The 14,628-nt window shown below is 31.6% G+C and overlaps 2 protein-coding genes and 2 non-coding genes across 4 annotated transcripts; 3 read left to right on the forward strand and 1 right to left on the reverse strand.

Moving 5' to 3' along the window:
- Nucleotides 1-19: 19 nt before the first annotated feature.
- Nucleotides 20-1,733, reverse strand: LOC140919431 (uncharacterized). The gene is made up of 3 exons (XM_073365444.1): nucleotides 1,645-1,733; nucleotides 298-1,498; nucleotides 20-217 (listed from the first exon to the last, which is right to left on the reverse strand). The coding sequence occupies exons 1-3, from the start codon at nucleotides 1,731-1,733 to the stop codon at nucleotides 20-22; spliced, it is 1,488 nt and encodes a 495-aa protein (XP_073221545.1).
- A 1,887-nt stretch (nucleotides 1,734-3,620) lies between these two features.
- Nucleotides 3,621-8,486, forward strand: LOC101506693 (GATA transcription factor 25). The gene is made up of 7 exons (XM_004490399.4): nucleotides 3,621-4,058; nucleotides 4,548-4,637; nucleotides 5,137-5,270; nucleotides 6,810-6,917; nucleotides 7,092-7,197; nucleotides 7,966-8,025; nucleotides 8,114-8,486. Exons 1-7 carry the CDS (start codon nucleotides 3,762-3,764, stop codon nucleotides 8,219-8,221), a joined length of 903 nt encoding a protein of 300 aa, XP_004490456.1. The 5' UTR covers nucleotides 3,621-3,761; the 3' UTR covers nucleotides 8,222-8,486.
- A 1,940-nt stretch (nucleotides 8,487-10,426) lies between these two features.
- Nucleotides 10,427-10,497, forward strand: TRNAG-GCC (transfer RNA glycine (anticodon GCC)). The gene has a single exon. It is a non-coding gene; the product is annotated as a tRNA-Gly (tRNA).
- Nucleotides 10,498-10,505: 8 nt separating this feature from the next.
- On the forward strand, nucleotides 10,506-10,590 carry LOC113785545 (small nucleolar RNA snoR114). Its single transcript, XR_003471671.1, has one exon. It is a non-coding gene; the product is annotated as a small nucleolar RNA snoR114 (small nucleolar RNA).
- The last annotated feature ends 4,038 nt before the right edge of the window (nucleotides 10,591-14,628 follow it).

Genomic DNA, 14,628 nt, shown 5'->3' on the forward strand with positions numbered 1-14,628 from the left:
TTGTATCAATTTTAAAACATTAAGGTTCATCTAAAGACATTGCCTCTACGGGTTCCGTAGGTGGATTTTGGGTAACACGTGACAACCGGCCTAATAAATACCCCCAGTGTTGTAGACGGCCTGTGTATGCTATTGCCCAAGAAGTTGCTTCATTGGTACGATATTGCTTCCAACCTGGTGCAATGTCTGGCATTGGAAATCCATCTTTCATCTTTAACTGCAAAAATTAAATAAATTAACAAAATATAAGACAAAATTATCAGAATAAAATTTAAAAAAGTATAAGAAAATAATTACCGGAACCCAGTGATTTCCATTAACAAAACCAATACAACAAATGCGATCATTTTTTGTCGATCCGGAATGTGAACCCCTCATAGGAAAGAAAGTCATTGAAAATGTCAGACCGAACGTGACAAGAATAATATTATATGTTGTCGCTATCACGTAACCCATATCAGGCATGGACAACCATTTATCCATGGGTTGAACACCTAAGCCGGATATCATCAACGAATCTCTTACTTCTTTAATGCGTCCTGTGAACAATCTATCATATGGAGTTACATGAGAAACAATCTCTTGATCCAATCTCTTGCGGACCAAAGACCAACACTCTTCACCGAAACCAAGCAATAATGCAATAGCGCGAAAACCACAATTTCCATCAGCTGCCACGTCAAATATGTCATCAATGTATGGCTGAATAATATCAGGAAATTGTGTCAATAACAAATTTTTTGAAGAATGAGATGACTGAGAGGGGTGTTTCTTTGATTGAGAGGCTTGTCTCTTCTTTGATTGAGAGGGTTGGGAACCAATATCTTCACCATATGTTGCATTAACATGCTCAAAGTAAGAAGGGTCTCGATATACATCATATCCATCTGGCTTCATACCCTTACTCTTCTTCACTCTTCCTTTGGTTTTGACTTTTTCAGGTGGTGGACATATTGAACTTGTACTTGGAAAAGCAAGTTCACGCACTTTACTCTTCAACACTCGTTTCCCAATAACATCAAGTGATCGAAAGCGTTTCCATAAGGCATTCATCTCAGTAGACATATCCAACTCTGATCCATCTTCTGTGTCTTGAGTGAGTTCACATTCCATGCTTAATTTTCTCCATTGAATATGCACAGAATCTAGAGGAATTGGTTCACCCATTAATTTATATTGTCCCAATTCACAAGCACAAGGTAATCCGTATGTCCTTCTCAGAGAACACCCACATATAGATTTGTCAGTACCCACCCACTCAACTTTGTCGTATTCTTCAGCAATACGTCTTTGAGCTTCTGTTGATACAAATGTATTCAATCTCTGATAAAATGGATTTCTGTGCTCATGCTCTTCATCATAAAAACTTTTTTGAAACGAGGCTCTGATTCTTTTATGTTGTAACCTTATCATGTTGTTCATAGCCTCCCAACATTTACACAAATCACTCATGCTATTTTCTAACATTAACTTCAGTTTCCAGTGAGCCGACTCAACCCTGTAAAATTCAACAATATATAATAAAATTATATTAAATACCTGTTAGTCGTTGTGTTCCCCAAATGCATCACTTTATTTGTCCATGCTTCAACAAATCTTTCCTTATGTGGAGTCAACCAAGTTTCTTTGACATAATCAACAAACACTTTAGTATCAACACATGATTGTTCAAACATATGCAAGCGCATCATATACTCTTTTTCATTACTACAATACATAATGTCTTTCCACATATTCAATATTGACTCTTGTCTATCCTTTAAGACATATTGCTTGCATTTTGCTCCAACATTTTTTTCGATATGAAATCGACAAAGTAAATTAACAGCATGTGGAAACACAATGCCAACTGCATTCATTAACGCAAGATCTCTGTCTGTCACAATTACTTGAGGGAATTTATTTTGTGTAACAAACAAATCTTTTAGTCTCTCTAATGCCCAACAAAAGTTTTCTTCCCTCTCACATTCCAAATAAGCAAACCCAACTACAAATGTTTTCTCTGTTGATGTCATACCAACAATTTCAAGTAATGGCATTCTGTATTTATTGGTTTTGTAGGTACTGTCCATAATCAACACAATCGGAAACAAATTCAACAACTTCACTGAATCTGGATGCGCCCAAAAAATATCTCTCATAACATCGGAGTCTTCACGCTTTCTATTCCAGCACACATATTTTGCATCTTCAATTAACTTGAATAAATGTTGCATCTCTGTTCTATTACCTCTCACGCGCAATCGAATGATACTTCTCTGTTTATATATTTGTGAGATCTTAGTAACATTACTCTTATCTCGGTCTTGCAATGAGAGTAATATGTGTCTCGGTGCAACATTATATTTTGTTAATTCATGAACATGCTTTCTATCTTCTTCATTTAAGCGCCCAACATATGCATGCCCCTCCAAAGTATCAGGTAATTCATGGTTGTGAATTCCACAAATTACTTTAACTATCCATCCTGAACCATCTTTTAATGGTTTTGATCTAAGCTTGAAAGGACAATCACATTTTTTTGTTGAACTTCGAATAGAACTAGCAGCACACTTGTATTTTCCCCCTTTGTCACAACCTAATATTAATTTATTTCTCCGTCCTTTCTCACCCGTCTCTATATCTGATCTTCTGATAATAACGGTAACTTTATTTTTTATACCAATTTCTTTTGCCCATTTCACAACAGTATCCCTTGAATCAAATATCTGAAATAAAATAATTATAATTAATCACAAAAATATATTTTTATAATATTAATATTAAATATATTTATTCATACCTGATCTGTGTCAAAAATATTTGTAGTATCGACGCATGTTTTGTCCATTAATAGTAGTGGATTATCCATATCTGTTAACATTTAAAAAAAATTAAAAAAAATTAAAAAACTTAAAAAGAAATTAAAAAAATATGGTCTGTACCGGAAAACTCAAAAATGAAGATTTCCGGAACCTAATACTGTATCGGAATACTTGCCAACCAAGATTTCCGGTACACAAATTTTCTCTTCTGTACCGGAAAAGTCAGTTTAAACATTTCCGGTACTATACTCTGTACCGGAAAACTCAGTTTTAACATTTCCGGTACTTTACTCTATACCGGAAATCTTGTTTCAAGTATTCCGGTAGTTACCGGAAATCTGTTTTACGGCTGGGTTTGTGACAAAATGGTGAAAAAAATATTTAAATTTCCGGTATAATAGTCATTTACAAAATGGTGAAAAAAATTGAGGGTAGTTTTGCCATTTTCGAATTTTTTTGGGGGTACAAGGGAAATTTTTCTAAAAATCATCATTGTTAGGTATTTTGTTTCCAACAATAAAGAATAATTTATTTATTTATTTATTTTAAAATTTGAAAATATAATTGATCTTTACTATATGTTATCATTTAAATTCGAGTAAATTTTTTTATTTAATTTTATATTTATTCTTTTGTTTTAGTAGTTATAAAATTATTTTAATTAGAATGAGTCTTTCAATATTTGATCTTAGTCTTTCTATTATTTGAGATATAAAAAATTGTACTATTACATAGATAAATTTGAATAAAATTAATTTTACAAATATTAAAAAAGGAATCGTATATTTAAATTCATTTTTAATTTTCATTTCCTCGTTGTCTTTCTCCAGAATTTGCCTTCACCTTCCACTCTCTTTTTCCCTCACTCTCAACGGAACTCTCAAAATTCAATCAAATTCAAAACCTCTTATAGGGTTAGGGTTTCTCTGTAATGCATCGGAGCCTCTTGACTCTACAATGGAACCATCAATTTACGGTCACTCTCACCCCTTGAACATCACCGCTGAAAGTGACGACGGTTCCGGTCCCGACAACACCATCGAAGGTCACCACCACATTCAGTACGAAACGCACGGTCTAAATGATGGCGGCGTCGGCGGCGGTGTTGTTGTTGATGAAGGCACCTCCGACGCCGTGTATGGTCACGGCGGTGGAAACTCTGAATTAGCTCTTCAAAGCTTTGATGATTCTAGTCAACTTACGCTTTCGTTTCGTGGTCAAGTTTATGTCTTTGATTCTGTTACTCCTGATAAGGCACGATTCTCAATCGTTGATTAATTTTTAATTATCGATTTTGTTTTGTTTATTATTGAATTTTTTATGATGCTGTGATTATTTCTGAAATTGACCTAAGCAGAATGTTAACGAATACGTTTGATTGTTGTTACTTAGAAGTTTTTGTTCATTTACTAAATGGACCAAATTTGATTATTTTTGTTTTCTTATTTAAAATCCCGTTTGTAAAGGGATTATTTTTATAAAACAATAACTTATTTTTTTTTTAAATTAACCACTTTTTAGAATTTTCATGTTTGTTATAGATTTTGAGAAAAATCAGAATCCGAAAATAATCTAAAAACTGGTAAAATGAAAAGCTGTTTTGAATAGTTTCTCATAAAAATCATTTTTTATAACTTTTTTTATTAAAGAAATAATTTTCATTACAGTGGGTAAATACAAAACAGCTTCTGATTTTCTTAAATTATTTGAGAATGAAATTCTGCGTTTCGTTTCACGGTACAGGTTCAATCGGTGTTGTTACTGTTGGGTGGATGTGAATTACCTCAAGCTGGTACGACATGTGTGGATGCGGTGCCTCAACAAAGTCAGAGGGTATATTTTCTAATGGTTGATGAATAATGCTACTCACACACACTTGCACTAACATTGCTTAACCATTTACTAGGTAGCTTAGATTAGAGAATCATCGTTTAATATGGGTCACTGATACAAGGTGTTCTTACTTCTTACCACCAGCCTTTGAACATGGTGATAATTTGTATATATGTTAGATTTGGGTAGTAAATACTTTGATATTGGATGATAGATAATTTTAAAGCTAAGTAGTGAGTAGAAGAAGGTAGTGATTACTTTGCCAACTTATTTAACTAGGCGTGCTTGCTTGCTTAGGTCAACAAAATTTGGAGGTGTGTGGTGGTAAATATATTGAAAATGGTTGACAATGATCATAGACTACCTAGGAATTGGTAAATTGGTGTGTGTGTGATCTGAGTGGTACTCTGTTTGAATGGCTTTCTTCATAATATATCGTCATCAATGTTTAGTGCACTTAACTGGACGGAAATTTCTAATTATTGTGGCCTTGATGCAGGGTTCAACGGAATTTCCTACAAAATGTAGTCTACCACAGCGAGCAGCCTCATTAATTAGGTTCCGGCAGAAGAGGAAAGAAAGATGCTTTGAAAAGAAAGTTAGATATGGTGTACGTCAAGAAGTTGCACTCAGGTCTGATAATTAACCTTCTGGAGTTTGTAATATGAACTTACGAGTATTAGAAATATTTCTTTGAAATTTGAGTATAAATGGAAGTTGTTTGCATTCTAAGCTTAAAGTTTTTGCTGCTTTATATGTCAGATTCATCATGTGAGTGATGATTGGGAATGAGTTTGCAACTTTGCTTCTATAAACTAATTTGTTGATAAGTCGTAGATATAATATAATTGAGTGGTGTTATATAACAAGATATAACTGAACAATGTTCTAGACATTAGATCTGTTAGCAGGCTGGGCTTTGGGCTTAGTTTTGCCTGTATAGTTATTTTGGCTTTGACCTTCAGTCAATGTTGTTAAATAGCAGTTATAACATAGAACAATTTGATCAAATCGCTATTGCTCCGCGATACACTATTTAGTATAAAGTGTTATCAAATAACGGCTTTAGTAGCGGAATTTTAACAAACAACTATTTTCCGCTATCTGTAATTAACAACAATGCCTTCAGTTTACATAGAACTGTGTTGGGTTCAGTTCGGGCTTCCTCTCACGTACACCTTTTTTCAGATTTAAACTTAGTTTTTGCATATTATAAATACTTTAAAGTTGAACTTTTACAATGAAAACTTTCTATTTTTGATCGTGTAACCTATGCTTTTAAGGGCTCTTGTTATTTTCCTTACTGACGTTTTAAACATATATGGTGAAACCACTCATCAAAAACTGTTTGACAAATCACTTTAGGTATGGGTACTAATACTGTATCAAGTCACTTGGTTCAGATAGTTTTTATCATAATTACAAAGTTGCCACTGTGTTTTTAACTTTTGGTTTCCAAAAATGATGGAAACCACTTTGTGCTGTCTGATTTGGTCCCTTTTTAACAAATTTTTCGTAAGCATTTTCATTTTCATGAAAGATAACTAAACATGTTCCAAACGTGTTTTCTGTTTTATGGAAATAGAAGTGTGAAAGATACTAATGAAGTAAACTCTAGAATTTTGTAATCAATACAAAGATCTCAAATCTGTCCGACAAATAACTTGTTTTCTAAGCTCCCAGACTCCTGGCCATAGTAAACAATAAAATAACAGAGTAACTGTAGTGCTTTTATGTTTTTCCTTCCTCTCCTAGTCACACAAGTTTAATTTACGAAGGAACTGAATATAATTGTAACAGCATCCCACGTCAGTACGTTGGATGCATGATACATCAATAATTTATATTTTGATAGAGTGAAAGGTGGAACGATAATGCCTTATGACATGCTAGGCATATACTATAGGTAATCAGTATGTATAGTTGACAGTTGTATGTACTATGTATTATATTGATAAATGACTTGAAGTCAACAGATATTAGTTATGTTTCTCATCAATAATGTGTTTTAGGACTTCATATTGTATTTTTTATGAACTAAAAAACTGATGTTTTGTCATCTCACTAACTATTCCACGTTATCTTTGTTCTACTCTATCTAGTTTCTCTTATTGGGGCTCTTAAATTCTATTTGTTGTTGTCAATTTCAATTTTTTGATGTTTTAATTGTAGGATGCACCGAAACAAGGGTCAATTTACTTCATCTAAGAAACAGGATGGAGCAAATAGTTGTGGTACAGACCAGGATTCTGGGCAGGACGACAGTCAATCAGTTACCTTGTGAGTTTTGTTTTACCGTTCTTAAAGCCAAAATATATTTATCATTTAGAGAATTGTAGCCATTTATTTTCCCAGAAAACTGCAATATGAAATAACTATGTATCCACTTTTCTCTTCATAGGATGTTTCTAACTAGACTTTAACCATCATTATTATAATTGCATGTTAAAATAGTTGCACACATTGTGGTATAAGCTCTAAATCGACCCCAATGATGCGGCGAGGGCCATCTGGTCCAAGGTCACTTTGCAATGCTTGTGGGCTTTTCTGGGCAAATAGGGTAAGTGTTTTCTCTGAATGCTTTTCTTGTTGGAAAATGTGATTTTTTTCTCTAATGTGTACTTCCAATTTCATGACTAATACATGCATGCTCTTCCCTGTTCCTTCATTACATTGGAATTTGCAAATACATACTGTTATATCACTGATTTGAAGTTGTAGTACAGTGAAAATTTTGTTTTTTTACCTCAGCTTAATTTTTCATAACAGTGTTTATTTTGTTAATTTATTTTAGGTTTTTTCTTGTTTGAAAATATTTAAGAGCTCTGTATATTTAGCTATTATAGATGTTTTGAAATGTCCTGTGACTGCACAAGACCATAACGATACTGTACATGCATAAAAATGCAATGCATATGATGAGTCATATGACCATGAAGTTGTGCCTTTTCGTTCTTGGTTCTGTTTCCACTTCCAGCTGCATTGTGGAGTTGAATCTTGGGAGAAATAATATCAGGAATTTCACAACAAAATGAGAGAATCTGTTGGTGTATAATGTCTGGTCTATTCTTGCACTGTTTGTGAATCTATAAAAATCTCGGGTTGCTGATATTGTTTTGAACTTGTGAAACTATTTTCTTCTAAAAGCAGTCAGAGTGTAATTTATTTTTCTTCCACTCTCATCCTGCCTGAAAATGCGAATTATTGTTTGTCTGAGGGAAACACAAGTATTTTCATTGTTGCATTAGGGCAAATTTGCTCAACTGTGAAATTGCAATTTCTTTTAGATTGTCAACAATTCCCCTTTTGACAATGGTATATTCTGCAGGGTGCTTTGAGAGACCTTTCTAAGAGACATCCGGAACTATCTATTGTACCAGCTGAGCATGTATTTATTTCATTCATAATCTATTAACCAGTATAATACTAATATGTGCATCTGTTTACCCTTTTTTTTTTCTGCTTCCGATGACCAGGTTGATCAAGGTAATGGCTCCGATTGTGGGACAGCAATTATCCCTGCACATAACAATCTTGCTGCTTTCTCTGAGAATGATAACCAAGCTTTGGTAGCTGATCGTTGAGTTTTGCAGTCACAGAAATTGCAAGAGTTGTTGAGTCTTCATAATTAGGTTTATAGTAATTCATTCAGATTGACCAATAGAATGTACAGTTATAGCAATGCTCTCATTAATTCAAGAGGTCTTTTTATACATGCTTGGATCAGTGGCTTTAACTGCTGATTTCTATGTATTACCTGGAATTTGAATTATAACTTGATGTTCTCTTGCAGGAACTTTATTCTGACCTTAAAAAGCTTGCCTATATTAATAATACTTTTGAATATAAGTTTGCCTATATTTAATTTTGCTTCACATGTTCCTGTGGAATAGCCACAGTATGGGACATTTAGCAACACAAGTGAAACTAGGTTTGCAAGCCTAAAGTCAACAAACTGGATTTAGTTGTGCCATATGAAAGGAAGGGAAAGCAAAAACTACAGCCAAAAATTAAACTAGAGAATAACTGTTTTTTTCACACCCCTAGCCATATCCTTTTTCTAAAATAGGAAAGAAAATCAATTAAACTAGAACTGTGTTAGTGTATTGAGCTAAAACTAGATACTTCCTATTTAGAAATTTGGTGCCGACCTGTTCCATTTGTTTTTTCCTTTCAAATTTCATCAATAAATTAATCTGTACAAAGAAAATGATAATGCTTTTTACACACAGGCATAATTATTGGATTTATTTTACTCAAAAAAATACTTGTTGGAATGATATTAGTTTTACTTAATTAAATTTGTTATCTTCTAAGTTTGATCCTTTTAAAGTATATGTCAGATGAAATGATGTAAATAAACTTCTGGATGAGACTTAAAAAATCGTTTAAATATAGATATTTTTCTCCTACTCTCTTTCAACTCGCCATGCTCTTTCTCACTCTAAAATTTATCAAATTCCATACTCACATATACTTTCCCAAACTAAAAACTCCAATACCCTTATTTTCCCAGTATCATACCCCCTTTTATATCAATTAGTTATCTTGTTTATTTTTATAAAGATAATCAATTGTTTCTTTTTAGAATTTGGTGTACTTTTGAACTTCACGTCCTGAGTGTGTAGAAGAGGGTTTCATTCAAAATGTCAATGTACTAACACTTGAACAATAAGATTTATATGTTTAATCTCAGTACTTCACATACCATATAAATAGAGTTGCATGTTGAGAAATATTTGGGGTGTTAAAGGACAATGCTGCTTGTACATTTGTTAGAAACACAGTTGCTTTGATGAGGTGATATGAGATTAGGCAATAAGCTGCAGAGATGTTGAGAAATGATCTTCGTGACCAATTTATAAAAAAAACATTACAAAAAGAAATCAAGAGAAATTGGCTGACTCAAGAGGATCATCACACTTAGGAATAAAAATTAAAGTAAGCATCATGTCATTAACCTCTTGAATGCAGACTTGCACCTCAAAATGATTGTCTAACCAATCCTTAGACCATATAATGTATGATTTTTTTATAAACCTTAAATGTATTTCAACAATTACATACTCCCTTATGTCTCAAATATAAATAAAATTGTGACTAATCCTACTACATTTAATGCTAACTCATAAAATACCATTTAACTATGTAGATTTTATATTTTAATAATTTATTTTATTTTCATGGAATAAGTCGGAAAGAAAGACAATTTAGAAACCAATTACTTTTTATTGAGAAAATTAAAAGAACCATTAAAAATGTAAGTTTTTTTGTTTGTTTGTTTATGTATGAAGCCATTGAAGTATGTACTAGGTGTTTTGTCCAAAAAATCTGTTGGATGTATAAATTAAAGAGATTAAGGATTACAAACTATAAATATAAAGTCATTTTATCCTCGCTATCAATCACAATTTGCCAATACATCAAATAAAAAAATTGAAAAAAAATGAAGTTATACAATTATTTGATGTGTTAAAAATCTAAAATAAATAATTATAAACTAACAATGCATGTTCTTTAATATCTAAATTAAATTATAAATTTAAGCTTTAGCCTATCAATTTATTTTTATTATTTAAGAAAAGTTTATAAATTTAAGCTTTAGCCTATGAATATGCACATACTAAATGATATTAAATTGTCTAATATTTTAAATTTTGATGTATAGATATCAACGATGAGTTCAACAAAAAAATAGATATCAAGTACTGTATCAACTATGATTTGAGTTACTCAAAAAAATAGCATCGTTTTGTATTATAAGTGTTGAGTTGCTCCAATAATCAACAGCACCAGTGGTCTAGTGGTAGAATAGTACCCTGCCACGGTACAGACCCGGGTTCGATTCCCGGCTGGTGCATACGTGGTGAGCTGTGACGAAATACGCACAAATGTGAATGAAGGGTCATTCACTATCGCCAACTTATAGGTGAAAAAATGTGTATCCGAGCTCTTTTTGTTTTTTCTGAAATCAGTTAGTAAAAATGAGTAATCAAAGACATCACTGAAGTGTACAATTCATGCATGAAACAAATTTTTATTATTAGTTAATTTTAATTTTTTTATATCTTCTAAATAAAAATAAAAATAATTATAATATACTAATTATCGGTTATTATTTTAAACAACAAATATATGAAAATGAACTATGCAAACATGCAAGACACTAAAATGATCAAGTTAGCTTTTAGTGTGGCTGTTATGCCAAAAGTACACTTAGAACAAATGTATTTTATCACATGAATAGTATAAAAGGTTTTTCTATCCACATGAATTAGTTAGAACAAATGTATTTTATCACATAAATAGTATAAAAGGTTTTTCCATCCACATGAATTAGTTATTAAGTATCAAATTAATTAAAATTATTTACTATTTAGACTAACTAGTAGATGAATTGTTTATGACAATTAAATAATAAGTAGTTAAGAATAAAATAAAAATGCAAAGTTGTAAATCAATAAACATCATAAGTTAATTTGGGCTCGAGTAGCAATCATATCCATATTGCCTTTACAATTCTATGCATTGCTTTGGTTTTTGCATCAGGTATCAAACTCGTTTCATAACTTAATTTTGTCTTTCAAAACCATGTCTTCTGAAATGTATGTAACACATTTGAAATTTTATAAGCTAATTCTTTCTATAGTGAAATATTTCTAAAATATTAATGAATATATATTTATAATTGATTTTATTTAATATAATTTAGTTGTTAGTTCAGAGGTTTTGTTTTAGATGTGGAACATTAATATCTCAGAATTGATCTTTGCTTGTACTTTCTTTGTACATCAATTATTTTTGAAAATACGCAACTCTTTTAGATGTGAAACAACAATGTCACGAGTTCGATCCTTGCGTGTGCTGTTGAATAAAATGAAAAGGCACATCATACGGATTCGAACACATGTCATGCGCGGAAAGAGGCACTAATCAACCACTAGACCATTGCAACTCTTTAGCTAATTATTGAACGTTATATGCATATATCCTTTTGCAAGACAGAATGATAGAACCAAGAATTGTACCTCTTTCTCAAGTGACATATTTTTCTATAAATAGTGTCACTTTGGACATAATGAAAACATAAAAAATTGGAGATTGTCATCCACTTTTCTCACTCATTCTTATATTCTAAGTCATCTTATTCTTCTCTAATGCATGAGTGAAAAAAATAGGAAACATTCTTTTGTAACATACTATTGAACGATGCTCTTGGTGTGATAGTGCAAATCATATTAAGGTTTTCCAAAGTACTCCGAAGGGAATTTGCTGGTTATCTCATTTGCATTCGATTGGTGGGGGCGAATTGAACCTAAAGGCTAGTGTGACAACACGCTTTGGAATTTTCTACATATAATCTTCATCAACAACTTCACTATTAAAGTCTTGCAACAATTCTCATCAACACAGATCCAACAATCTTTAGGTTCGATTTTATATTCAATCAATGGCTGCATCACTCAAAGAAATGACTTCTCATTTTGCGAAGTTGGAGAAATTCGATGGATGAAACTTTATTTGTTGGTAGAAAAAGATGAAATTCCTTCTTACAACTTTGAAGATGGTGTATGTTCTGAACACCATAAGATCACTAGAGAAGGAAGTGAAAACATTAGTAAAAACAAGAGAAAGGTAGAAGTGGGACAATGATGACTATATATACATGGGCCATATTCTCAACCGTATGTCTGTTTCTTTGTTCGATATATATCAAAGTAGCATTTCTGCAAAGGAACTATGAGAGAAATTAGAGTTAAGATACATGCAAGAAGACGCTACAAGTAAGATGTTTCTTGTTTCTCAATTTGGTAATTATAAAATGGTTGATAATAAATTACTAATGGAACAAATGCATGAGATTGAACATATTCTTAATAACTACAAACAACATCAGATGCACATGGATGAAAATATTACTGTATCCTCCATAATAGATACTTCCACCTTCGTGGAAAGATTTCAAAAAATCCATGAAACATAAGAAAGATGACATATCTCTTGAGCAATTGGGTAATCACCTTTGTTTAGAAGAAGAATACCGTAAACAAAAGGATACTAAAAGCCAATTTTCTCATGAAAATGTCCATGTAATTGAGGAAGGAAATTCAAGTTGAAATACATATTATAGGTGTATTTTTGATATAGTCTACCTATGTGAGGATAAAGTGAGGCCGCTTCAAAGAGTTAAAGGGCTTGACTCTTAAATTCTCATCAAAAGGGTACACGATACAAGACCTTATCAAATGTGTCATATGTAAAATTCTTTCGATAGTATCGAGATTTCATTGTAAGTTGTGCACACTACATTTAACCAATTATTGAACATTATATGCATATATCATTTTGCAAAATAGAATGGCAGAACCAAAAGTTGTACCTCTTTTTCAAGCGACAATATTTTTCTATAAATACTGTTACTTTAGATATAATGAAAACACGAAAAATTGGAGATTGCCATCCACTTTTCTCACCCATTCTTATATTCTAAGTCATCTTATTCTTCTCTAATGCATGAGTGAAGAACATGAAACATTCTTTTGTAATATACTAGTGAAAGATACTCTTGGTGTGATAGTGCAAATCATATTAAAGTTTTTCAAAGTACCCTGAAGGGGATTTGCTGGTTATCTCATTTGCATCCGATTGGTGATGGCGAATCGAACTTAAAGGCTAGTGTAACAACACGCTTTAGAATTTGCTACATATAATCTTCATCGACAATTTCACTATTAAAGTCTTGCAACAATTGTCACCAACACAGATCCAACAAATATTACATAAAATTTTCAACAAATATTGAAAATGATAGAATCATATTATGTGAAATTTGATATGACTTTGAACACGTCCTCTACCACTTGTTTGCAATCAAATTCGAAAACAACATGTGTCTACTACAGAATGCCTCCCCATAGCCAAGGATCCATTAAATGATTTGTTCATCATTGAGACGATTCACACACATTTATAACTGAAATTCTGATGCAACGTGGTTTTTGCTGGTGAAGCGAGAAGAAACTATGAATGAGAACACATACGACTAATTAAGAGCAACGAAGAAGGATTTGAATCTACCAAACTAGAAACAAAATACTTTACTTTTAATTAATTCTAACTAGTTCTTATAATTTATATACAATAATGGATACATTAGTGACGTAATCCCAACACTATGTAGAAATCCCATAATTATAGAATTCCTTATTGAAAGTATTGTAACAACAAGCCATCAATTAGTATTGCCTAAAATCCAGTGTAACATGATAGAACTTAAAGTGGAATCAATTTGTATATTCTCACTAAAGGACTATTTGGAAACAACTTTGAATTTCTTGTGAGCAAATTAGACGTAATAGGCATCTATACACCAAAGTTAAAGAGGATGTGCGATGTGGCCATAATATTTCATTCGCTTTCCTTTTTTTTTTTGTTCCTTGTTTTTTTATTTGTTTCCTTTGTATTACTTAGTATTAGATCCGCGGTATTTTGAGATTTATTTTTAATAGTAAGTGTGATAATCATTTATAACTTGTTTCCTTTGTATTGTATATTCCTTTGTATTACTTAGTATTATATATATATATATAATTTAAACTTTTTTCTGATTTTTTGTGCGATATTGGTTTCAAAATTTATTTTATAGTAATTATATTTCAATTTAATTTTTTTCTCGAGAGATGGTAAATATTATCATAATTAATTCATCAAATATATTTTTAAATAATTTTTTTGTAGACATATTTATGACAATATATAAAATTTATCTTCAAAAAATGAGTTCACAATTCGATTTCTATCTTCATATATATATATATATATAATTCACGAGTCTCCTTTAGAATTAATTATTTATAACTTTCATTTCTCATTTATATTCTTATTAAACAAACTTTATAGATAAATGCAATGAATTAGATATCAAATCAAACGCAATATTTGTATTTACAATTTTATTTTACATAATTTTATTTACATAGTTTTATTTGTA

Source organism: Cicer arietinum, chromosome 2 (assembly GCF_000331145.2).
Source record: "Cicer arietinum cultivar CDC Frontier isolate Library 1 chromosome 2, Cicar.CDCFrontier_v2.0, whole genome shotgun sequence".
Classification (NCBI taxonomy): Eukaryota; Viridiplantae; Streptophyta; class Magnoliopsida; order Fabales; family Fabaceae; genus Cicer; species Cicer arietinum.

Coding starts and splice junctions, on each gene's coding strand:
- LOC140919431 (XM_073365444.1), bottom strand. CDS start 1,733: ATGTGGAAAGACATTATGTATTGTAGTAATGAAAAAGAGTATATGATG. Junction 1,499..1,644: donor TCATGTGTTGATACTAAAGT/GTTTGTTGATTA, acceptor TGAATTTTACAG/GGTTGAGTCGGCTCACTGGA. Junction 218..297: donor ATGGAAATCACTGGGTTCCG/GTAATTATTTTC, acceptor TAATTTTTGCAG/TTAAAGATGAAAGATGGATT.
- LOC101506693 (XM_004490399.4), top strand. CDS start 3,762: ATGGAACCATCAATTTACGGTCACTCTCACCCCTTGAACATCACCGCT. Junction 6,918..7,091: donor GACAGTCAATCAGTTACCTT/GTGAGTTTTGTT, acceptor ATGTTAAAATAG/TTGCACACATTGTGGTATAA. Junction 7,198..7,965: donor GGCTTTTCTGGGCAAATAGG/GTAAGTGTTTTC, acceptor TATATTCTGCAG/GGTGCTTTGAGAGACCTTTC.